Raw genomic sequence first — 27,821 nt, forward strand, 5'->3', positions numbered from 1 at the left:
GTATAACAATATTTCGAAGCTTTAATAGTAAGTCGAAGAATCAAATTCAAAGATAACAAATGTGTTAAGTGTCCGGATACTAGTGCCTTTACCCTAATTTCTTCTTAATGATCTTAAAAAACAAATTACGAAAAGCTACAAAAGCATACAAAAAAATGATTAGAAAGATAGGTATTGATTTCAAATTATTTATCTCACACAAAACATTGTTATGAATATTTTGTTAAAGTTTCAAGCAAGTCTAATCAAAAGACGGGATGGGAAGTTATCAGTGTGGGTCGCATGTCGCATGTTATCCTCTTTTCCTATTATGTATTGTTTATTGTAATATTTTTTAAAAATTAAATAAGCACATACTCAACTAAAAAACATAGCGTCAATTTATATTATGTCCTTCTACTTACCACTAGAAAACTCATAGGCTACAAAGGTATTCAAATTATCCCGCCAATAAAATGGTGATAATTCAATTAACCCTTTTTGCGCTTTGTAATTTTATTCAAATTCAAATCATCAACAAACAACAACTAGCGCCAAATGTCGTTTTTCGCCTATGTCTAATCCGCTAACTACACAAGAAGAGAAGAATACGAATAAAAATCTCTCTCTCTCTCAAGTAAACAAAAAATTCACCAAACATAAAAATTCATTATATAAAAATATCAACAACTCGAAATGAACTATCATTTTATACAACAACAAAAAAGGAACAATGGAGGGGAAATCTAACGAAGAAATTGCAGCCGGCAATTCATTCCTATTTGCTGCTTATACAAAAATTCATCCTCTCTTGTCTCATCTCAACTCAACTCAAGTTTCGAACTAAATTCGAAAAACGAAAAATAGATGAAACAAAAAATAAAACACAACGAAGAGAGAATAATGGAGATGGAGAAAACAAGAAAACATCTGTCGAGTTCGATCATTTTTGTTTGTCTCGTTTTTCCCATGCCCATCTCATCGTCATCTTTCCCCCTGCAATTCGTTGTTGTTGGATTTCCATTGCATTTACACAAAACACAGTTTGCTTTTTCTTTTCGTTTATTGTTGACGATTGAGCGTGAGCGTGAGTGAAAAAGAGCCAGCACTATACAAAAATGAATATCTTTGCGCTCCTTGCGCCAGAAAGTTCATTTCGAATGCAAGGTTGAAAATGTTCGAATTGATGGATGAGCCAACAACCAAACGTCGAACTAGTTGCCAGTTTTGAAGTTTGCGTGGTGAATGTCGGGTCGGACATTACAAATCGCTATCGCTACTGCACCGTGCTATAATTTTCACTGCATATATACACATACACACACACATTTATTATTATAACGAAATTGCTATATACAAAAATAAAAATATATTAACACCATTTTTAATTTTCGTTCGTATTTTCCATACTTAAAAATTATCAAGAAATTTAAAATACACAAAGAGACAAACGCCGGTTTAAATGATTTACACACTGTGACAAAAATCTAAAATTGGATTTCTTAATTTTTTTTTTGTAAAACAATCGGCGGAATTACTTAACAAACAAATCCACCATAAAATGAAAATCTAAGAGTTTTCATTTTTCAACCATCCAAAACGCGCGCATTGATTGTGAGTTCTGTCAAAAAAAATCGGGAAAAGACCGTTATAATTCCAATCAAATAAACGAACAGTCCTTGTCTTGTGGATAAAATCAAATCTTATTCTTATTCTTATTTGTGTGACTGTCTCGACGAACATGTGCTTATAACGTTATTTGTCGTAAAACAAAATAAAATCCCACCAAAATCCTTTGGATTTGAAAAAAAGTCAAAAGAAAAGTTTATTTCTCTCAACAAAAATGAGAAAAGTGTAACAATTTGTGCGAAAATAAGAAAATTCCAAAAAAAAAGGTCAAAGGTTTTTTGTGATAAAAAGAAAAATTCTGACGAAATGGTTAAATTAAAACTGTCAAACCTTCAAATCTAAAAAAAGGAAAGGAAATTTTATAAAATTTTTTGTGCAATATCACAAATAATATTTTTTGGATTACAAACCCGCGCGCGCGGATCTACCTACAAAAACGGAAATAAGTGCGCAAAATAATTTTTCCTATTTTTGTTGGTTTTTTAAATATTCAACGAAACCAAAAGTATATTTCGAAATACTTTTTATTGATTAGAATCAAAATCAATACCCTCTTGCTTGCTGCTTCCTGCAAACCGCAACGAATCTTTATTTTACAAAATGAATTGGATTAAAATTAGCCTGTCTGCATGGATTTTATTATTAGTTTTAACGGAGGTGAGTAATTTTGTTGATAGTTTTTTAATTTTATTTTTTTTTTAGAGGAAATTGCCGCAAAACTTTGATTGTAGTTTTGTTTGGATAACAAGAAGGAATAAATGAGAAGCTAGAAAGAAAAGAAAGTAGATGAATTCAACCTCCAAAACTTGTTCAAGTCAAAGAATTATGAATTCTCACTTCAATGCAAATTCTCTCAAAGAACTTCAGTCCAATGTTTGTGTAGGTTTTTGCCAAGAACGTACCTAGACAATTCTTAAGTTTTGATCATAAATTTGATTCAGAAAACCTTAGGCTAGGCTTCAATCATTCATTTCTCAATATAAAGAAAGGTATTTACCTATTATTAGAAAAATCCTACATTTTGTTTCAAATCTACTTTGCTAAGCAATAAGTGCCTTATGTAGGTAACTTAGTGGTACATAAAAAGTCTTAAATAGATAAGAATCCTATATAACTGCTTTTTGGAACTTTAAACCACCATTATTCTGGACTAAGTGCTATAAATAGAATCACTTAGAAGAAATTAGAGGAAGCATAAAAACATTTAAAACATAATGAATAAAATAAATTAAATGGCGCAACAGTCTTTACAACTCTCAACCATTTCTGTGTGCGAGTAATGCTCAGGGACAGAGGGGACCTACAGTTTTAAGCCGAATCCGAATTTTGGGAAAAATTTTTTCATGATTACAAGGATTTGTCAATTCCTCACAAGTGGAATTACCTGTGAAAAAGCTGTTAAGGGCACAATCAGCCGTTGAACCCAAGACCTCTGGCATGATAGAGCCTTAACTAAATTTATAATTTTCAATTTAAGGCATCAGATAACCTTTGTGTATGATAGGTATGCAAAATCTGTTTGAATGAACAGAACTATTTCATAATTTGTGTATATCTTTTCCCTGAATTTATTTTTCTCCATGTTACCAAAGTGTTTTGACAGAAACATTGCAAGTTTCCAATAGTCAAAGGTAGGTTGGCACTAAGTTATGTTATGCTTCTCGTCTTGACCAGATCAACTGGCCTCCAAGGCGCTTCTTCTTAGATTTTTGGGTACCTACCTACCATTACTTACTTAAAACCTATGTTGATACCTAGCTGGGCAAAGTGTATATATTCTGAAGCCTTGCTTTATAATTTTTTTTTTTTTGTAAAACCATATGCTCAGCGTAGGTCATCAATCCAACGGTCCTACTAGCAAATGTCATTCTCCTGCTGTTTCAGAGACCCCTTCACAAAAAAATTAAAACAAAAAAAATAAACTGAAAAGACTCAACTCTCAAGTAGGTAGGTATTTTGCATGATTAAAAAGTACACAGACAACATCATGCCTTAAATATACCAATAACAAAAATACATCCCTACTTGTAGTTGGGCAAAAGTGTCGATTTACTTTACTTGTTTAAAACAAAAAAAAAAAGAAGAAGAACTCTCTCCTGGGGTTCTTCTTCAATGAATATTCTTATATCAAAAAAAAAAGAGGAACATTTATACGTAAGCGACATACAGCCTCATCTTAAGCTTGGAACACTGGGTACACTATACACATATGGTCGGTCTTGTTTTTTGGATCATGTGTGCTTGATTTTTTGTGTTCTTTTTTTTTTAGCTTACGATTTTTTAAAATAAAATCTTTCAAAATGACAAATTCAGAATTATGTACATACAAGGTACTAGGATGGAAAAGTTGAAGTTAATGTTCTTCATTAATAAAGTCGCATGCAAGTTTAATCATGTTAGGTTATTTTTAAATATTTATATTGTTGCAATATGAAAGTGAGGACCTTTATTTGGAATGGAATTTGTAGCTTATTCAATTCGAATCTATGATACGTAGGAAGTCGTGTCATAAGTTCTTTTGATACTTTTCTCGTTAACTCTAACTTAAGAGTTTTAAATTTTCTTTAAGAAGTTTTTGAGGCACGCTCTTCGATTTCGACAGCAAAAAATGATAAAGGGATTAAAAAATGGACTTCCCAAGCGCCAGTCTTACGCTTCATTTAAACTTACTATAGGTCCATATAAGTAAGGAACTTTTGTGTTGTCTAGGATCTGTTTGTCACACTAGAATTAAAAAGGGTATTTGTTAAACAATTTACCAAACCCTCTACCACTTTTCTATATCACAACTTGTCAACCGTTTTCACACTTGTTCTCAAGACTTACGTTATGTGACATTTTAGAGTGAGGCTTCCAATCAAACCGTTACAAAAGGTGGTGATGGTTAAGTTTGAACTTTAGTATTATCGTTTTTATAGTTTTAAACTTTTAATTTGAAAAATTATAGTTTTTAACCTGAAAAGAAGTGAGTGCATCCAAGTTTGAAAACGATAAATAAATGGAGAGAGCAAAATTGTAAATCTAGACTCTTGAGTTTTTAAGAGCAAGCAAAATGTATAATATTTAGGTAATATTAAAATGCTGATTTAGTAGCTTTGATTTTGTATGCCTACTCTAAAATAAGTGCAAATAACTTAGACTTACAAATTTTATATAAAATACCCTTAAAATGAGTTCAAAGTATAAAAGAACATCCCAAAGAACTTCACAAAATCAATCTTAGTTTCAATTTTTTGTGTAAGAATGGACAGGTTCAGTCAGCTTCATTATTTGAACGCACATTTCGACTATGTGTCACATAAATTTCAAATTCAGAACTTTACTTCACAAACCTTTACTATAAGTTCATTGATCAGAAAATACAAACAAAAATATTATCCACCAAGATTTGTATTTTATATTTTTAAGAAATATTATTTATTCCTTTTCCAAATTGACAAGGAACCCTTTTACAGAAACTAAATAAATTATAGAGTAATAAAGTTCAGCTTTCAGTAAAATGAAAAAAACATGAACAACTGTCATTTTGATAGAAGTAGATTTGACTAAATACATAGTTAGGGAGATTCTATATTTGACTTACTTTCCAGTGAACTTTCAATTAAAATGTCCTTAATTGGAAGGTAAGTTTTTGACAGCTGGCCAATCAAATATCAGAAACTTGCCTTACTTTTTTAAGTCGTCTGAACCTGCTATCAATGGGCAAGTTCAGACAGCATAAGAGACTTCAATTGCAGTCAACTTCATTATTTGAACGTACATTTCGACTTTGACAACTAGTTAGTTTTTCAAGTGTCATGAATTTTAAATTCAGAACTTTACTTCACAAATCTCTACTTTAAGTTCATAGCACAAAAAAAACTAGAAAAAGGCATTTTTGTCTAAAAAAAAAAACATTCATGGGGCAAGCTGCATGTTCATCACGATTTGTATTTTGTATTGAAAACTAATAATATTTATTTGTTTTTCAAATTAACAGGGAACCTTTTTACACAAAACATTAAATGAAGCTGTGAAGAAAATAAATAAATCATAGAGTAATAAAGTTCAGCTTTCAGTGGAACGAAAAAAAAACATTAAGAACTGTCATTATGATAGAAGTAGACTAAGGGAAATTTTATTGACTTACTTTCCAGTGAACTTTCCATTAAAATTGCTTTAATTGGAAGGTAAGTTTTTGACAGATTTTTTTTTGATACTTACCTTCCAGTCAACTTTCCATTAAAATTGCTTTAATTGGAAGGTAAATTTTTGACAGATTTTTTTGATACTTACCTTCCAGTCAACTTTCCATTAAAATTGCTTTAATTGGAAGGTAATTTTTTGACAGCTGGCCAGTCAGATACTAGAAACTTGACTTACTTTTTTTAAGTCCCTTATGTCGTCTGAACCTGCTACCAATGTTCTGATATGTCATTTTATGATTCTTTGATAGGTATGTCATTTTATTGGTGCATATTTCTCGTGTATGGTTGAGAGTTGTAAGTCTCTAGGCCCTGGTTCTCTACCAACTGTAGCGCCACCTAATTTATTTTATTTATTTCTCCTTTTGATTAAGATATGAATTATGACGTTGATATTCCGAAAGGATAGATTTAGTCTGTTTATTTAATTGTAATATTTAAGAAATCGAATAATTAAAATTCAGTTCTCAGATTTGTGACAGCCAAAATGAGAAATTTTGTTTATATTTGTGAGAGAATACCGAAATCTCTGAGTGAATTATAAACTGACCAATTTTTAATAGTATTCTTGTCAGTTCAATCTGTCAAAATGTTCTCTCATTACTCAAAATTGACGTTTGAGAACTCACCAAAAAAAAGATCACTTGTCAGATAATATCTCATTACTCAAAATTGACTTTTGAGATCTCAGAAGTGATGTAAATGTGTATTAAAAACAAAAATCATCAAAAACTTCAAAATTCAATACGCTCGAAGCTAATTTTTCAGTATTTCCGAGCTTTTTTTTCCGTCAAATTTATGTGAATCTGTCAAAAAAAAACTTGTGGTCACATACATACATAGGTTGATCTGAACTAAACCTCGTTCACTCCATTTCTTTTTGTTTTCTTTAACTAAGTTGAGAATCTCATCAGTGGTGGCGATCGATGTGTAAAGGAGGTACTATACAGACATCATCTAGTTTGACAGATAGTAGGTATATGTCATCTTATTAATTATTGCAATGGGAAGAAGGAACTTTCTTCTCTCAGACCCCACAATCTATCTATAGAAACTAAACTAGTATAAAACTTAGTATTATGAGCCAACAAAAACAACGATGGAAGCGACAAAAACAAACAATACAAGAAAAAAAAAGAAATAATAATAAAAATAAAAACAACATAATTAATGGGTGAAGTTACGTGTTTCTGTTTCCTCCCTTTTCTTTGCGTGGCTTAATTAAGAGCGCGGTGGCTGTCGTCGTCGTCGTCATCGTCGTCGCTCATAACTGTTTTTTATTATTTTATTTAATACAAAATTTACTCACATCGTGTACTACAACGATAGCCTATATAAAAAGTATACCTACTCTGGAATACTCTCATCAAAACAACTAAAAACTGAATTCATTAAACTAGTGGATTTTTTAAAATTATTATTATTGTACCAACTCACATGTACCTAACCTAGTATGTAACACTTTAACAATAGGTCTTTGATAGAACTAGAAATTCAATGGTTGAGTGATTCTTATTTTCTTCTTTACTTTTAATATATACCTACATACATAAGTATATATATAATATGTGTATAGATATATACAATAAATGCGTTAGATATTTTATTTTGCCTTTCCAATTGTTGCATTTCATAGATACAAAGGTATATTCAAAAGTTACCTATATAATATACATAAGTATAAGATGGATTAGAGAAATGTCAAAAACTGCTGTTTGTGCTCATTTGTATTACGATGTCAAATGTCAAAAAGTTCATTAAGTTCGTGATTTTTGTGTTGTCTTTTAATCTAAATACCTTCTACCAATAACTATACAACCTTGGCTAGTAGAACACTGGCGCACAAACTAACAAGCTTAGTCAGTTTTTGCCATTTTAAGTAGCTAAATTTAAATTACCACTTAACTGTCAAAACTATTTTAATTTGATTGTCTTCATCTAGTACGTTTTTTTGTTTTTAGCACATAGCATAAAGAAATGTCAAATAGAAGTGCCACCAAGTGTACAAAAAACGTAACTAAACTGACAAAGAAAGTATCGACCAGTACAAAAAGGTTTTCTTTCTTATGCTATATTTCATGGATGATCGTACAGCACGGGCAATGGGCATAGCACCATGATAAAGCAGCCCAGCTAACAAAAACACTAACAACAAAAGACTACTACCAAGGCAATTGGCCGAATTCTTGTCGAATGCTGCGCGGAAAGGTTTTTACTCCTCACCTCTGCGTCTTCACCTTTTGTCTTTATCATCGTGTTCTTCGTGATCCACCAGCTAGCTCCCAGTATACACCATGGTCTTCACTGTAAAGTCGTCGCTTTTAATCCAAGCAATTCACCGATCACCGATCGCGCCGCCGCCGCGCCGCTCCTCCACCGCTCTGACACCGCTAAAGCCCGCTGCTGTTGGCCGGGCCGATCTCCTGTCGATCGATCGGCTACGATCGCGCATGAAAGCGCAATCCAACACGCAGTGTTGTGTTGTGTAGTGGATGCGGGCCATCTAGTAGCACAAGTATGCACTCCATGTGCATACCACTACAAGCAGCACCATCAGGCAAGGCACACCAGTCAAGTCAGTCGGTTTTCAGTTTGTGGAGTATCGTTCTACACCTATAGAGCTATAGTGCCAGCAGTCCTCTTATTCCTCCACTTCTCGGGCTGTCCACTTCAAGATTCAATGTTTGACCGGCGAATCGTATGCCGTGGGAAACAATTCGGTTTTCTTGAATTTTTTTATTCCTTCGTTTTGCTTTTTTTATTCCTCTGTTTCTCTTCTTTTTTCTTTTCTTTTTTTTGTTCTGTTTTTATTGTGTATGTTTTTCCTTGCCTTTTCATTTTGTGTGTTGTTCGTCGTCGTCGTCGTCTTGGTCGTCGTTTGTGTAGTCTTGGAGGTTTGTTATGTTTTATTTAATTTAATTTTTGTTTTTTTTTATTAATAAGGTTTTTTCCTGGCTATAAACTTGAAATGAATCACGGATGCCGATGAGAGAAAAGAGATGTTGGAAGTTCTATGGTTGATGAGGAGGAGGAGAAGGAGGAGGATGAGAGGGTTGAGGAGGAAGAAGAGGTGAAAGAGATCACCAGGGATCCGACGAGTATAAAACAAGGTGTCTGTGGAGTAACCTACCTTTTGAGACCTAACACTATACTCGCAGTTACCTACCCTACCTTACCTAACTACCATTCGGCAATCTTTTTGGCCTGTGTTCTTTTACAATGGCTTAAAGTGTCTCTTTGCCTGGCCCTGTCTCCTCTAGACTAAAGTTTACCATTTGGGAGTTTAGTTTTGTTGTTGTTGTTTATGTTGTTCTCTGTTCTCTGTGTGTGACTTGTTATCCCTCAGTCTTCTTTGGTGATCTGCTTTTGTTGTTCCAAGAGCATCGTTGTCAGATTTCACCACAATTTTTACTCGATTCTATGTGAAAATGTTAGCTAGTGGTTAGGTTAGTTATAGACATCAAACATCAGCGCCTAATGCTTCTAGCTATTTGCTCTATGACTGTGCGATACAACTATCTTCTTAACTTCCATATGGAAATATACTTATATGGGAGTGGAGCAGAGTGGAGTGGAGCTGCTTCTTAATTGCATAATTTGGTTAATCGTAGTGTCATTTATTTTCCATATTTTTAATCAAGCAATTAAGACATTGAAATGCTTTAGGGTGGGTGTTGTATACCTACCTATCTACAAAAATAAAATGGCTAATTGGAAGATGCTAATAAAAGATGATGGTTTGTTTGACAGGTGTCAGAAAATTTGTTTTCATATATGTAGGTTATTATTTAGGTCAATCATTTTTCATCACACATAAGTCATCTATCCATACACCATTAAAAACATAGCTTTAGGTTTGTATGTAGTTCGTTCACTTTCATTTTATTTTCAAATTCAAGTCAAATAGGTCAAAATGATTGGTTGCTATTGTATGTATGTAGGTATGTATGTATGTAGTATTGTTGAGAGGCGACCGCGGCGGCTTCCGGTGGTATTTAGCAAGGTCTTGAACTCGTCTGACTTTGAAAGTTCCTCTGAGAATATTATATGCTAAAAAAAATTAAACTTGCATTGAAAGTTTTTTTTTTTTTTTTGTATTAGACAAAAAATAATGTTAACTTAAATATCTACACGTCGAAAAAGATGATATCGATCTTCTATATTATTTATTTGATATGGGTATTCTATTGTTTAAAAGTTTTTTATTTGTTAATGTTAATATATTTTGATGGAAATGTGTCGATATCGATGAATGGCTGGTAGTTTGTCAATGTCTAGTTTTGACGGAGGTTTTGTTTATAGGAATAGTGATAGGATATTTGATAACTTGAATGCGTTTTGGTCTACCTATGCAAATGGGGTCATCTTGATGTTTTTCAAAGCATATACGAGCTCACGTTTGTTCAAAATTATTAATGTATGTAAATACATTTTGAACTGTAATTAAATAATTGGCATTTTTAAACATTATTTCTGGCAGTTGAATGAAGTTTTTTATATACCTACCTGATATTTATTCAAACTTATAAAGTTATGGAAAAGATAAGTGGTTTGTGATAAGAAAGCATATTCATAGTTCTCAAGATCAACCAAATACAGGGTCCGGCGAAAAAACCTCCCGTATTTTTAGACATTTATTTATTTATAGATATTTAAAGCTAATTTTAGATAAATTGGTATTCCGGGTTTAGGTAGATAGAAGTCTACGTGCCCTTTTTAGTAATCATAATGGCGTAGTAACCGTTTATTATGGTTAGTGCGTTGGCTGTCATGCCAGAGGTCTTGGGTTCCATCCCTGCCTATGCCATCTTAAGTCTTTTGACGGGTTCTGCCTCTTGCGAGGAATTGACAAATCCTCCAAGAGCAATTCTTGTCATGAAAAAGTGCTTTCTCAAATTAGTCGTTCGGATTCGGCATAAAACTGTAGGTCCCCTCCATTCCTGACAACATTACTCGCACACAGGAATGGTTGGTAGTTGTAAGTCACTATAGGCCCTAGTTAGACTGTTGCGCCACCCAATTTATTTTTTTAATGGCGTGGCACGGTGAGCATCGCGCATTTGTCGTAGAGGAATATATCGGTGATGGTGGTTCTGCAGAGCTGTTTGTGAAGACATTATTCAAAACATTTCCGTTGGTGCTGTTTTAATTTCGTCTGACGAGGCTTAATTCCATTTATTGGGTACTGTAAATAAACAAACTTTTGATACTGGGCAACAAAAAACCCTCAAGAAATTCATCAACGACCACTTAACAGCCCTTATGTGACAGTTTGGTGTGCTGTTGTTGAATTTGGTGTGTTAGGTGCGTTTTTTTCGAAGAAAATGGGTAAAAGGTTACAGTCAATGCGGATCGCTACGGTCACATGATTGAGACCTTCCTCCAACAGAACTTAAATCAGTGTACTAGGAACCACAAAGAAGTCTGATTCCAACAAGATGGATATTGGAGATCTTTTTTCGGGCCCTGTGCCAAATAAACAATAGAATATATTTGTTAAAAGTTGCATGCGATGACTAACGATAATACCTATACTAATTCTGGAAATTGACAATTCTGTAGGATTGATCGTCCGTCGTCGATCATGAAATGAAATTATCATCTAGAAGTTGAAGTTTGATCTATAAACTATACTTTTTCTGACACCTATCAAAACAAATAGCGCCATTCACAAGTGCCTTAATAAATCTCACGGCAGACGTTCACTTTTGACAACTTAAAGCCTTTTGTAAATAATAAAAAAAAGTAACACAACTACGGTTGATTTAACAGTTAAAGTTGCTCGAATAACCTAACCGGTACAAAAAGAAAATCCATCTGATTCTGGTTCCGTTTTTCTTATACCTAATACAATAAAGTCAGTTCCCATCAACTTTATGAAAAGACTTTATGCCTTATCACTGCATATGCATAGATGACAACATTTTGGTCAACTAAAACTTCTATCTTCTATCTCTATCGCTCTAATCATAATGCAAAGAATTGACATCTTTTAATTCTTATTTATTATAATTCCAATAATAATTTATTATGAATTTTTAATTTTGTTAATTTATTGTTCTTCGATTTTTGAAGATTGAAAGATAGTTAAACAAAAAATATACAACAATATACATCCCAATACCTTAAAACAGACACAACAAAAAAGTAGTATCATAAATTTGCAATCGTTTACCGCAGTTCTGTAGCTTGTGAATTGTGAATGTAGAATCTTTTTTTTTTTTTTTTGGTCTGTTGGGGCTCGAGGATGGAGAACTTTTGAAAATTTATGATTTTAGCCTGATGGTGAGATGTTGCCGCTGTTTTGTGTAGCAAAACTTGTCCAATTTGTTTGTTGAATTTATTTAAAAAAAATGTAAATAAATAAAATTCAAAATAAAAAAAAAAGAAACAAGAACAGAACAGAATTTCATTACCATATCCAGATGCATTTCATTTCCATCGAATGATTAATGTTTGACTAAAGTAACCTGATTAGATGGAAGCGCTTAATGGAAATAAACCTTCAGTTCGTGTCTGAGGCTGCTGGATGTTTTACTCATCCCCTATAAATGTATGTACATATAAACCTCCTTCTTGCGGTGGAAGAAAGCGTATGGTTTCGTGTAGCCTAAAGCACTTAATATATGTATAGTATACGCGCCGCTGCCGGCTCGCTTTAGATATAAGTGAACTGTCCAAATAGTTAGTTTTTTTTTGTTTGTTCTTTTCTACTCGCTAAATACCATGGTGAAAGATTTATCGCCATGCATATTCAACTCTCCATAAACGAATGGCTTTTTAATTCGATTATCTGCTGCTGGAAGCACGGGGCATAAGAAAGAGAAACCTTCGGAATTTCCACTTCGAGGATGAGTATGAAGGCAGCATCATCAGTCAGCCAATGGAGTCCCATAACACTGCTACTCCTACCATCAGTAAAGTCTAACACTTTTTTTTTACTTTGCTTATAAAAGTCGGGCAAAAAGATGCTGGTTTATTTTTAGTTTTTCCAGTTCCATTTTAATGCAGTAGCATGTCGGGACTTGGGGGGTTTTTGAAGATTTTTGTTTTCATTTGGGGTTGTGACACGCTTTAAACATTTATTATAATTCCCCGGGGCCGCAAGTGCCGCATGTCAATGCCGCCAACGCAGCATATTTAGTCTGCACATCTGTTTAAAAGAAACACCAACAAACAAAGACCAAAAAGAAAAGAGTTATTTTCGAGGAATATAAATCAAAGATGGATAAATTGCAAATACATAGAATTCGAAACAGAACGTTTAATGAACTTTGCTGTTATTAAGTTAAAAACAAATAGTACATAGCCTTGATTGGCTAACTGCTGTAAAATTGTAAAACTCTAGAATATCATTCCAAATCAGATTTGATTAAATTCCATCAAAACTTTAATACATATTATAATTCTTTGGCATTAGGTAAAAAGGTCCTTAACCATTTGCTGTATCAGTCTGTTTTGCTTCTTTCATTTAATACTAACAACTTTGGTCTTTTAAAAATGCTAAATATAGTATTAAGTAAGCTTTTAAACAAGAAGACAGACCAATTCATATTTGTTTTAATATTAAGACCTTTTTGCCTAATGTCAAAGAATTTTTTGTTACTACTCGTCACTTACCTCAAGCAACTAATCATGAAATGTCAAAATTCGTGACCGTTTACCATTTTCTACTTGCTAAACGTGCCTTATTATGGGCAGGTTCATAAACAACATAAGGGACTTCATTTGCTGTCAACTGAATTTTTTTAACTTCGCTGAATAAATCCAAGGCAAATTTAGATACTTTTGAAGGTATCATTAATTTAAAACTTGCAACTTTACTTGACTATATTTTACTTGCAGAAATTTATTATCTACCAAAATAAAATCCTTACATAGGTTACAAGTCCATTAAAAGTTGTATTTTGTAACTCTTTTACACAAAGCCTCAAATAAAACTGAACTAAATAAATAAATCACAGAATAATAAAGTTCAGCTTTCAGTTTCATACAAAAATATGGATGAGCTGTCATTTTGACGTAAGCGATTTTGACTTGACAGGAAACATGATTTTTTTAAGGCAATTTTTTGACAACTAGACAATCAGATGCTAAAACCTTATAAATTTTGACGTAAGCGATTTTGACTCTACAGGAAGGTTGATTTTTCTTCAAGGCAGTTTTTGGACAACTGGTCATTCAGATGCTAAACACTTATAAATAAAACTGTGAACTAAATAAATAAATCACAAAACTATGAAGTTCAGCTTTCAGTTTCATACACAAATGTAGATCAGGTGTCATTTTGACGTAAGCGATTTTGACTTGACAGGAAGGATGATTTTTCTTCAATGCATTTTTTTGACAACTGGCCAATCAGATGCTAAAGTCTTATAAATAAAACTGGAAACCAAACAAATAATTCATAGAATTATGAAGTTCAGCTTTCAGTTTCATACAAAAATATCGATCAGCTGTCATTTTGACGTAAGCTACTTTGACTTGGCAGGAAGGATGATTTTTCTTCAATGCAATTTTTGACAACTGGCCGATCTGATGCTAAAACCTTAAAAATAAAACTGCGAACTAAATCAATGAATAACAGAATTATGAAGTTCAGCTTTCTACAAAAATGTAAATCAGTTGTCATTTTGACGTAAGCTACTTTGACTTGGCAGGAAGGATGATTTTTCTTCAATGCAATTTTTGACAACTGGCCGATCTGATGCTAAAACCTTAAAAATAAAACTGCGAACTAAATCAATGAATAACAGAATTATGAAGTTCAGCTTTCTACAAAAATGTAAATCAGTTGTCATTTTGACGTAAGCGATTTTGACTTGACAGGAAGGATGATTTGTCTGCAAGGCATTTTTTTGACAACTGGCCGATCAGATGCTAAAACCTTATAAATAAAACTGTGAACTAAATCAATGAATAACAGAATTATGAAGTTCAGCTTTCTACAAAAATGTAAATCAGTTGTCATTTTGACGTAAGCGATTTTGACTTGACAGAAAGGATGTTTTTTCTTCATCGTAATTTTTTGACAACTGGCCGATCAGATGCTAAAACGTTATAAATAAAACTGTAAACTAAATAAATAAATCACAGAATTATGAAGTTCAGCTTTCAGTTCCATACAAAAATGTAGATCAGCTGTCATTTTGACGTAAGCGATTTTGACTTGACAGGAAGGATGATTTTTCTTCAAGGCAATTTTTTGACAACTGGCCAACCAGATGCTAGAACCTTATAAATAAAACTGTGAACTAAATAAATAAATCACAAAACTATGAAGTTCAGCTTTCAGTTTCACACACAAATGTAGATCAGGTGTCATTTTGACGCAAGCTACTTTGACTTGGCAGGAAGGATGATTTTTCTTCAATGCAATTTTTGACAACTGGCCAATCAGATGCTAAAAACTTGCCTTACTTTCAAAACCTGTAAATTTGTAATAGATCAAAATTATGATGAACCGTTGTGTTGGTTTTACATAATTGAGATAAACATTCCGCAATTTTTCAGAACACATGATGACAGAATTACTTGGGGATTCCTGCTATTGACAAATGCCCAAAACTAACTTTCTAGCATGGGAAATTATTATAAGCCTTTTTTTGTCATCCGCAGACCTACCTATTACTCTATAAGTTAAAGCGTTCCTAATAACGACGACACACTTCTAGACCCGATCAGACTAATTCATCTTGATGTTTCTTTTGTTTTTGTTCTTGTTAACTTCCTTTTGTGTTTGTGTTTTTGTTGTTTGTTGTTATTTGTTGCTTGTAAAATAAAAAGACTACAAAATCGCCGTATCTTTAGTCATCCAGTCATCTACTCTTCCAAGACCAGCATCATATTATGTTAATTCAAAAGATATCCGAGCACACCGCGCTAATAAATTTCCCTTCATACTGCTTTGTTTTCTTCCTGTTGAGACCTTTTTGAATTAATTAACAACAGACTTAGACCAAACTGCTAATAATAGTCTAGCTTATGCTAATTTAAAATCTAAAAGTAATTACATTTCTAATCGTGTGATGATGTTTTTTTTTATATTATTTTTGTATTGTATTGTAACGTAAAAACGTTACACCATTTATAAGTCTTAAAATAGAAAAAAAAAAAAACAAAGTAAAATAACTCTTCTCTTTTATATTCTACACCAGGTGAACAGTTCCGGTTTATTTGAATTACGGCTAAAATACTTCAATAATGACAATGGACGAGATCATGAAGGTCAGTGCTGTAGTGGGCAATCGGATGCGAGCGGCAAATGCATTGGCACATGTAAAACACGATTTCGCGTCTGTCTAAAGCATTACCAAGCTAAAATCGACACAACATCCCAATGTACATTTGGTGATGTTATAACTCCGATACTTGGCGAAAACTCTGTAAACCTTACAAATATACAAAGCCAAAAGAAGATGGATTTTACAAATCCTATACAATTTGCTTTTAATTTTGCATGGCCGGTAAGTTTATTATTTTAATTTATTAATATCTTGATTGCAAATATAGATATTTTTATTATTATTATTGCTTAAGGAATTTAAATTTTTAAAACGATCGTCGATTGGAACTTGTATTTCACACGGTCTCATGATAATTTTTTTTATTTTATTTTTTGCATAATCACTCTATGACAGTTATAATAAAAATCATTATTCATTGAGTGTGATTGTTTTTAACGATATCATTCATTATTCAAATGGGATTTGAATTTTTGTATTTGTTATTTTTGATGTTTATATATATAAATTTGAACTTTAAGGAATTTTCTCTCCTTCAATATAAAAATTAACATCTCAAAAAAACAAAATGTCAAATAGAAATGTAAAAAAAGGCTTGTTTATAAATTTGTCTCCTAGTTCTTTCAAGGAGCAATTCAAATTGAAATTTTGACGTTTCATCATTTTATATCTCTCCCGCTCATTAAAAAGAATGTCTTCATCACTTTCATGTCTCTTTTCAATTATTAAGTGGGAAAGGGATACAATTATTAAGAGCGGCCATATGACCACCGTCTAGAATGTACATAAATAAATTCAAATTTGACAGAACTTAAAAAGTTTATCTATTTCAATGGAAAACAAAAGCCTTAGAGATAATATATATTAAAACCCTTTCTAATATTCTTTTCACAGAGAGAACTTTCAATTTATACTTTATGAAGCACTAACAAACTCAAAACAATGTTTGACACTTTATTATTGTTTTTGCATAAATAGTTTCAACACACACAAATAGTTCTAGGAAAATAAAAAAATAAAAAAATTCAAAGAAACACATTTATATCAAATGCCAAACAATAACATTAACTTGACATTCCTTTTCAAATGGAAATTGTATATGTACAAGGAAAAATTCAAAATACAATGAATCAAAGGCATTTTTGTTTGTATTTGTTATTGACAGTTTGGTATTTTCTTTTTGTAAAGAAAATATACACATTTTTGTATAAAATTCGAAGAAGAGAATGGCTTGTGCGTACTTTCAAGTTTTATTTAAATTATAACATAAAATTAAACTATCAAAGAACTGAAATATTGACATGACACGTAACAAACAAAATATATTCAATTAAAAAAAATTGAAATTTAATGTTTATAGGTTCTATTGTTGTTTTTTTTTTTTTGACACACGTCTGTTTTGTATCTATGGAGATATATTTGGTATAGTTTGGTAAAAATATCAAGTAGTTAATTATTTAACATTATTAATTGCATACTCTTGTGATAAAATAACAATGGCGCATAAGTTTAAACAACTTATTGTTAATAGTTTGACAATTTACTAAATATTTAGCAATTTACTAAGGGAGTCCAAAATTTTAAACCTTTCTTTTCGTTTTACTAACTAGAAATTGCTGATTGCCTTTTATTTAAAAACGAACATCCAAACATGTCTAAAAAGTGACAGTTAATGTTAAAACAAACAAAGCAAACACGCTCAAACGGACCTTTTTAATTGGAATCCCCAAGTGTAAACTGGACTGTTCCATTTACTGATCTTATAAGAATAATTGTTTAGATGTCAAATGGTTTAGAAAATTGATAAAAGTTGTCTAAAAAGTGACAGCTAATTTTAAAACAAACAAAGCAAACACGCTCAAACGGACCTTTTAATTGGAATCCCCAAGTGTAAACTGGACTGTTCCATTTACTGATCTTATAAGAATAATTGTTTAGATGTCAAATGGTTTAGAAAATTGATAAAAGTTAGCAAATTGTTAACAGATAGTAAGAAGTTGAAATACACTTTAAATTAGGAAAATCATATTTTAAGTTAAAAAATGGTTTATTTTAAAATGAATCCGGAATTTCACACATTGTTAATAATTTTCTTTGCTTAGATTAGTTTTCAATCAATTTATTAAGTGGACAAAACTTCTTAAAGGTTGTTTATAGAAATAAATACATAAATACCATTATTTTTTTCAAACGAGACGTTTTTAGCTGTTTCATAAAAACTGAACTGAAAAAGTAACAAATCTTACTACAAAATAAATAAAAACTTTTCTCTCCCTTAGCTATTTATAACTTCATGTCTGCAAAACACGACGACATAATTTTATATATACATATATGAGAAATAAAAAAAAAAAAAAAGAGTGCGAAGCGCCGAAAAAGAACACTTGCTTTTTGAGTTTGACGTTTTAAAAAATGTTCTAAAAATACAATACGCAAAACATATCGTTGTCGTTGACGTTGTCGTGGTCGTCGTTGTTGTTGTTGTTGTAGCACGGAAAAACGATCATCATTAATTCTTTTTTAAAATTTGTATTCTTGAATTTAAATTATTCTGTATAAATGTTTCCCTTGCTGGAGGAGATCTTGTTGAAAAAAGGTACATAACTAAATACTTGTGTGTATTTTTATCCTGAAATGCTTATAATAACGTTTGGAATGTCCTTGTGGTGGCCTCCCCTTCATTCAATACCCCAAAATCCAATAAGAAAACGACATACAAACATGTAAATATGTGTGTATACTTGGCCTATACAAATACCGCTATACTTCGAAAATATATCTGTACATAAATGTATTTCTTTTTTTTTTAAAGGGAGTTTTTGAAATAAAGTGTGCACAGCACACCCCTTGTGTGGCGTATTCCTCGCTTTGTGAAAAGCAGAACATCTGTCAAAATGAAATACATGCATGCAAATGTGTTAGTGAGTGTCAATTCAGTACTTACATTTCATGCTCACCTTACTTAAAATAAGTAAATACTTAAATTGCAGCGAATATCGTTCTTCATGCGTCGCGTTCGTCGTGCGTCGCGTCGTCGTCTGCGTGGTAGGACATTGAACTAGTTTTTGAAGTGAAGAGAAGCTCTTATTTGCGTGATAGAATCATAAAACTGTTGCATCACCTTTAAAATTGCGGTATTTAAAAATACGTATTCTGTCAGCGAGTTGATCTTGACAGTGAAATGAAACTTTTTCATACCAACTTGGAAAATACAAAATGGTAGAACTTCCAAACGTCAAAAGTGACAGCCATCAGTTTAAAAGGTTTTGTTTAATTCACATTTAAATATTGTAAACTAGCTATATGTCATTTCATCATGTGTTAGCTTTCAAAAATAAATAATTGAATGCGAATTCCAGCCATAAATGTATGCCTGTCAATATTATGTTAACGGAAATAGGTGCTCTGATCATTAAGGTAACCTGTCATATTTGACAGATGTTTAAATAATAGGTGGATATATAATTAATAATTTTAGTAATTTTTAAAACTTTTCTCTACTTACTTTTTCAACTACCTTTAGATGTCAAAAGAGAAAGCTGATCTCTTATTAATCAAAACTAAGAAAAAGATTTAACATATTTTTGTGTAAATCTATCAATTTTTCTATGAGGTATGTTCACATACTTGTTAAGTTGTCATCTCTGCTATTCTGACATTTGTCAGCCATCATTGTTTTGTGTGTGTTTTAACGTTTTAAAATGTTTGCCTCTATTTTTGTTGTGGTGTCCGCACGTGGATTATATACACCTTACGCTCCAGTGAATAAAGTAGCCCTTTTGTAGGTTTTTATGTACTAAAAATAAATTATTACCTACCTTACTCTGCTTTCCTTAAAGAAAACAACCTAGAAGATGGTTAAAAAACGTCATTTTTTGCTTAACTAGTCTATGTATTGTATATGGCGAGTCATCTCTGTCGAAAAATCAGTCTACCAAAACATAATGTATTTCCAAGTCCATCTTTGTTTTTGCGTTGTTGTTGTTGTTTTTGAAAAGAACGATCGTTTATTTATTTCACCTTTTTTTTCAACTTTTCAAAAAAATACCATGTTTCCTTTTTTTATATTATGTTCTTCTAAAATTAAATTCACCATTTATGCACGTTAAGACGAGGAACGAGTAAAGGAACGTTAAAAAAAAACTGTTTGTAATCGTGCTACATCAAGCAGGGGTTACAAAATCACCCGGTGTTATTGAAACTAGTTAAAGTGGAAGTTGTGGTGGTCCCTGTACGAGCTAAAGTGAGTTACTCGTTCTTTCCTTCAATATAATACTATACCTTATTTTTGTTGTTGTTGTTGTTATTCTTGATCGTTCATCCTCATCCATGGTTATGTAGGTAGGTAGTTATAGGATATAGGGGTTAAATTAAAAGCCTGCTTGATCAGATGACTATATACCTACTCACATAATGGTGGTTGTTGTTAAAGGCAATTTTTTGAAAGGGGAAGTTTCAAAAACTAACATCCATACAACAACAAAAAAATCGATAAGTTCGTTACAAAATACTGGATGTGTATAGTACCTTCATATAAATTAATTTTAGGAAGGGAAGTAGGTAAGGTATGCTCAGCACTCGTGTACCTATGGTAATTTTTGAAACAGGTCTTCTATACAATTTTTTTTTTATAGCCAAGCTGACAAATGACAGATTTTTATCAATCAGCTTAATTTGTGAACAAGTTCAGTGAATATCTATGAGAAATGTTAATAGCATTTTTTATTAAAATTGGTAATAATACTCCAGATACTTTGGGCTGTCACGCCAAAGGTCTTGGTAACGGGTACTCCAAGAGTAATTCTTGTCATGAAAAAGTGCTTTCTCAAATTAGCCGTTCGGATTCGGCATAAACCTGTAGGGCCCCTCAATCCCTGACAACTTTATTCGCACAGGAATGGTTAAGAGTTGTAAGTTAATAGGTCCTAGTTCTCACTGGACTGTTGCGCCACCTAATTTATTTATTTATAATACTGAAACTATTGTATAAACAAAGATTTAAAAAAAAACAAGTACTAAACAAGTTTCATTCACGGTCATGGTCTGTTTGGCATTAGACGGTCTAAACTTGCTTTAGACTATTCTAAACATCTTTAATGATTCATCATCTTGTAAAGAATCTGTTTATTTTGTCTTATCGATTATAGGTATAGCTCTGTTAGATTGTTTTACGTACCAACTTCAGCCCCCCCCCACAGCTTTCCATTTGCTCAGAATGACAGTTCAAAAATTGTAGGTCAGAAGAATAATTAAACAAAGAACAGAAAAACGTAAGAGACAGCTCAATAGCTTTTCTCAAAATAGAGTCCTATTTTCAAAATGTACGTTTCGTGTGTTTGTTTAATAAAATTTTATTGGAATTATTCTCTCTCCATATGGAAGAAATCTTGAAGTCTAAATCGTTATTTTAGTATGCAAAAGATGCTTGCTTATGCTGATGATGGTGCTGATGAGTTTATTTTAAAACATAAACACAGACAGTGAAATGCAAGCGAGAGTGACGTTTAATGTGGATCGGTTTGATATTTTTGCACCACGATACAATCCCTTAAGCGTGTCTCATTTAAAAGTGCAACAGTCACCAGACCAAACCAATCCTCATTTCGACTTTAAACAAAAAAACTAGCTTCTCAACCTACGAATACAATTTTTTTTGAAATATTAATGTGTGTCTGGATTATTTCCTGCCCATCCCTCACTGGGTGGTGGAAAATCATCATCATCAACAACAACTTATTGCTTCTTCTTCATCTTGAATTCTCGGATTGTGTAATGTCAGGTTTTTTGTGTGGAGTGTAGAGTGTGTTGGTTTAGGCAATAAACCCGAAATGAAAATGAAACTTCATCGTCATCATCATCGTTTTCCAACGACAAACAAGCACCCACAAGCTTCTGACTCTTTTTATTTTTTTTATTATAACATGTTATTAAATTGACTGTGTTATTTTTGTTTTTGTTTAATTTTATTGAAGATTTTGAGTAAAAGCTTCAAAGTTTGTTAAATATAGAGAAACTATGGTAACGCATAAGCCACCTCTGCACAAATATCTGCATCATCTTCCGGTCATAAATTAGCATAGTTATAAGAAACAAGTGATTAGTTTTTAAGTTAAGTTTTATATAATATTTTGGTTTATTAAAATAATTTTGTATTTCTTTATTTTATAGGGTACCTTCACGCTTATAGTGGAAGCTTGGCATGATACAAACAATGACTCCAACGCAAGATCGAATAGTAAGTAAAATTTTGTGTTTTTTCAAATTTAAATGTCAAATAAAAATATGACAGTTCTTTTATGACTTTAGTAATAAAAAAAGGTCTGTTCGATTTCTTGTGAAATGAATTTGTTCTTCCAAATAAAAATTAAATTTTAATAAATTTACAAAAGTAACGTGTCGAATGGATAATAATAATTTGACTCACTGTGACTAAAAACTAAGGATTTTGACGTTTATAAATAAAAGAAAGTTTTGATGTTTTGGCCAACACTGTGTATGTATATAAAATATGTTTTCGAAAGAACATATGCCAGGAAAGATCATTACTGTGTGTTGGCATTTTAATTTACTTCCTCTTCCTATCAAAATGTCACATGATCCTTTTTAATGTATAGATATGATTTTTTTTTGTTTTGAAAAAAGACTGATACTTGATCGTATGGCTTTTGTTTTATATTTTTATGCGTGTGCTATATTTTGCGCATGAATAACACGCTTAAATTTTGATGATCTTTCTTAAGTTATTTTTTGTTGTTGTTGATTATCCTTACAAGGATACCACACACATACACTATACTATATTTGATGATTTCCGGCATGGCATTATTGGGGTTTTGAAAGTGACACGCTATCCCTATCACAGACACATTCTGTCTTGGCTTTGTAACTTGTTTTTCTCCCTATACATATCAGTTTAGCTTCTGCTTATGTTATGTTTTTTTTTGTTAAAGAAAAAGAAAAATAAAAACAATAACAAAACATAAACTATTGTTCTCGTCAGATACGTAAACTGAAGCTCAAGTATGGTGACACCATAATAACAACAAATAAAAAACAAGGACTTTTTTTTATTTTGTGTGTAAGCCATAGGGAGTTTGTGTAAGGGGTTTATGGCTTTTTGAATTTAAATAAAAGAACGGAAGTTTGCCTTTTAGTTGCGAAATAAAAAAATAAGAAAAAAGTTTAGCTATAACCTGAGGTTAAAAGTGAGTCGAGTTTCCATTACCATAAAACAAAAAGTAAAACAACAAAAATTAATATGAAACTTTTCTTGTTAACATTAGAGTCTTGTGGTAAGATGATGGTTATTGCTGTTTCTTCTGATAGTTGATCCATGGTTCTAAATAAATAAAAAAAAATCTCAAAACAGCAGATGTTAAAATAGTTTAGAAATAATTTGTCCTGTAAGTCCCTATTCCCTCATGTCTATTGCTCTTAATTGCTTCTATGATTTTTATAAGAACGAACATAAGAATAGAAATACATACATATGTATGTATGTCTTTTGAAAATCTTTCCCACCCGAACATGAGAAATTCTAGATACCTGTAGGGATAAATACCTGCTAGGTTAATAATACCTTTCAGTCCTTCTTTTTTTAACTATATCGGAATGACCCTAGAAAAACCATTACCAATGGATAAGTATAAGATTTATGACATCGAATTCTCTTTTTCCTTTTTTCAAAAAAAAAAAGAAAAATAATAAAATCCCAAGGAAAGAAAAATCCATCCTTTACCACTTTTCTTCTTTATTTTTTTTCTGTTTGACTGCATTCCAACAAAAACAGGACATGCAGTGCAATACTTAAACACAATCAAGTAATTTAGAAGAAAAGCCGTCGAAGATGAGAACAAGGAGCGCGATAGAGTGAAAAAGAAAGAAATGAATCAAGAAATAAAAATCCTTGGGAGGAGTAAGAGACTTCCTATCTATCTGTCTGTCTTGACTTGACAGTATATTGTGTTGCTCAGTGTAGAGATTACCTGTGTATGCCAAGATGGTGGTTGAATATGTACTGGCGGCTTAAGCCCTACAATGTGAACAAAAACTGGATGGAGATAGACCCACACCGTCGTCGCTCGTCGCCACCACCTTCGCCGCCGCTGTAATCGATGATGGTATTTAAAGAGCCCTGCAACAAACAGTCGAAAACATTTCTTCGTTTTCAGAAAACAGCAAGCTGTTGATTTCAGTTGTATTTTATGTTGTTTCTTTTTGCGTCATGTACCTACGTATTCTCGCCTGTAAAAAGTCTCGTCCTCCTCATCGAGAGAGATAAAAAGATACATAGCAGAGATTCCTGTAAGATACTTTGTGAGGATTAATTTCAAGACAATCATCCTTTTGAGCCCTGAAAGCTGGCAAAGGTTTTTTAAGGCACCCGGTGCGGCAAGCATCCTGAAATATGTATGTTGCATTGCCATCGAACATGGAAAGTCATTTTTAAAAAGATGATCATTTTTTCGCCACAGTGTTGCCTATATCTACCCTATACACCGACCGTTTTCGTCGTGTCAGACCGTCCTTGTCTTGTTCTTTTCTTGTCCCGTCCCTGATGTTGTTTTTCTCCATTAAATGCCTGTGTTATTTTTTTTGTTATTTTTTAAATACCTGTTTGAGGTTCTTGTTTATTTTTAAACATTTATTTTCTTATAGCATTTTGTAAGGGATCAAGTGGTGATGCTATGCTGCCACCTTGGCATGGCATGGTATAGCATACACCACCATCACACAGCAAACTTGAGGGCAACTCAGAGCGCAGAGAATGGAATTTCATTTAGAAAACATAAATTGCATCTGTGAGCCGGTGACTTGACCTTTTGCGCCTATGCTGCTGGTACTCTCTTCTGATGGTAGGTAGTTAGGTACCAATGACCACAAGCTCTACCTACCTATATCGACTTCTCATCCCGAAGGTAGCTTCCAATTAATCAATGCCAAATGCATGCACTTCTGCTTCTCTTGTCCGATTCCCTTTTGGATTGTAATTTTTTTTTTTTGTTTTATTTATTTTCTGTTAAAAATTTTATTTTTAGTGTCATGCTATGGCGAATTGTTGCAAAACGAACGAATGAACAAACCATCAAAAAATAAAACAACATTTTCTTAAACGATTTAACTACATCGTAAACTTTACAATACAAAAAAAAAAGACTGTTTTGATAGATGGTTGAATAGGTACTCCTGAGGTACCCTATAAGCTGTTTTTTCAGTGTCATTGCCAATGTGCGATTATTTTTTATTTGACATAACTTATGTATGGACCTACCTTTATCAGTGGAATAGCAAATCATTAAAATATCCAGGAAGCTAGAAAAATTGTTAATATCTTAAGCTGCCCCATGTGTCAGTGTCATAATTTTTTTCTATCTGATTTTTTTTTCAAGGATTTGAAAGGATTTTTAGTAGTTTTTTTTGAGTAATGTCTGTTTCTTTGTTTCATTATGTATTGGCTTCAAGTTCAAATGGTATGATGGGGATATAGCCGCAGGTTGTTGGAAAAGAATTTTCCCAGCTTAATTGACTATCATTGGATCGTTTTTGTTTTTATTTACCAATTAATGTCGGAGAGAACTTCTTAAAGTTCCCAACGAGAGAATTAACATCATTAATATTATGTTGTGCAATTTAGCCGTAAGGTCGTTTGGTTTTTGTCCATTCTTTTTGTAAGAGAGAGAATTAACATCATAACTTGATCCGAACTTTTTAGATGAACAATACTTTAAAGCAATAATTTTGACAGCTGGCTTATGATCTGTTCGATTGAACATAAGGATCAACTTCATGCTTTATGGGAACACAAACAGACCCAAATTCGAATGTGAAGTTTGTGTCTTGAGAAAAGTCAGATTCAAAGTGACATTTTACAAGTTTGACGACAAGTTCGTATTTGATACTTGGCCATTTGTCATTTTATAAAGTTTTATTTCTGGAATACTTTAATTTTTAGAATTTTAGAATAATTTTATTTAGTTGGCACAAATTACATTCTCGAAAGTGCATTATAAAGTAATTCGATTAAAAATGCAAACATGAAATCAAATTGTATGTCTTTTTTTGTATTTGTATCTTTTTGCCTTGACTTGGGAAAATGTATCCTGTCACTCCTCTGTAGCTGTCATAAAACCATCTTTCTCGTTAAATCCACTTGTAAAACATTATAGCAGGTCTGTGTATGTATAAATTTCATAAAATTAAACTTTCCTTTTTTCCTCTTGAATCAACATAAACCCCAACAACAACAACAACAACTAATCAATTTATTCACAGCTGTCTTTGTAGATAAGTATGTACGCCGCCGCCGCGCCGACTGTATTGGAATGTATCTTTTTTATATTCGAAATAACTACTATCGAATTCTGTTTATTTCTATTTTACTAACCATCAACTTCTCAAAAGCGAGTTATATTTTTTCGCTAAACCAGCATAGGTATAGGGGGGTAATAACTTGTCATACAACATGACCAAGCTGCATTTTCTTCATCTGAAGTTTTGGTTCATGCAGAAAAAGTTTACTTATCTTATCGTCATTTTTATTTGGATATTTTTTAGTTTAGTGTACATTTCAGTTGAACTCATTATGAGTACGAGTGTCAAAAACCGCCACAAGGTGCATGTTTGTGAATTTCAAGTTTTTAACTTTTTAAGCTGATGATTTTATGTTTTAGGGTTTAAGCATTCGTGAGTTTTCATGATGATGGCACACAAATAAATTTCGTATCTATAAGTATCTTCCCGCAGTAAAAGTAATTACAAAATATTAAAAGACCCACATCAAGGAGTTAAGTTGGTTATACGCATGCCTAAGCGCCTATATGGTTTTTCATTTTCCGTAGTCGTTCATCCGTTTTTTTAGCGTGTGGTACGGCGGTGTGGGTAATTGGCATACCCATTTTTGTACATGAGAAGCTCTTACTTAAGCTATATAGGTATAGCCCGATCTATCCTCCGACTCCAACCATAGCACCACGCCTCCCCGCCTCCCTCATTTTTACGCTGGTGATTCGACTTATACTCCATCACCTTCATCAGCTTCTATACCTACTTTAGCTATCTACTTTTTTGTCTTCCTCTTCTTTTTCTTTATCTTCGTCTTCCACTTCGTCTCCATCATCACATATGCCAAGTTATTTTTTAGCATTCTACGAGTAAAACTTATTCCATCAGCAGGGGAACGAAACTCCAAATGTATACTGCTGTACAGTACCAAAGTACACTAAACTACACAATGTTGCCGACGCTGCTGCTGCCGCTCGCTCTGGGGGGAGATTTATGCGAGTTTTTTTTCGCAGCAGCCTAACGTCAAGTGAAGTGAGAGAGTTTTACAAAAAAAAAAAATAACCAACACAGATATCAAATTGTATGAGTACTCAGATATATACACGAATCCAAAAGATATGCACCTGCAGAATTTATTTCTAAAAATATTTCAAAAACTTCTTTTTTGTTGCTCATTTTATTTTGTTTTTTATCTGCTTTAGTGGTGCGTGCAGGCCGTAGCTGTAGCCGTATCCACACGAAAGTGCATAGTCGGTGTATGTGCACTATCTGCATCAACTTCAATAACCCATATGCAATATTTGCCATGGTAACTAGGTATAAAAGTTTAGTTCGGGTACCTAACCTACCTACCTATCTCGGTATACTGAACCACCATCATCATTACCAACAGAACCAGCAGCAGCAGCAGAAACTGCAACAGAGCAATGACGAACCTCAGAAATGTATGGAGAACCAATGCACTGTCGACGTCGCCGTCGTCGTCATCATCATCGTATTCGTC

The 27,821-nt window shown here is 32.6% G+C and overlaps 1 protein-coding gene across 1 annotated transcript in view; it reads left to right on the forward strand.

Moving 5' to 3' along the window:
- The first annotated feature begins 1,189 nt into the window (after positions 1–1,189).
- Positions 1,190–27,821, forward strand: part of LOC129939525 (neurogenic locus protein delta) — a 41,109-nt gene continuing 14,477 nt past the window's right edge. Inside the window, exons 1-3 of the mRNA XM_056047565.1 lie at positions 1,190–2,265; positions 15,950–16,258; positions 22,205–22,271. Coding sequence (XP_055903540.1) covers positions 2,209–2,265; positions 15,950–16,258; positions 22,205–22,271 — 433 coding nt within the window. The 5' untranslated portion in view covers positions 1,190–2,208. The remainder of the gene's footprint in view (positions 2,266–15,949; positions 16,259–22,204; positions 22,272–27,821) is intronic.

The sequence above is a fragment of the Eupeodes corollae genome, chromosome 1 (genome assembly GCF_945859685.1).
Source record: "Eupeodes corollae chromosome 1, idEupCoro1.1, whole genome shotgun sequence".
NCBI classification, from domain to species: Eukaryota; Metazoa; Arthropoda; class Insecta; order Diptera; family Syrphidae; genus Eupeodes; species Eupeodes corollae.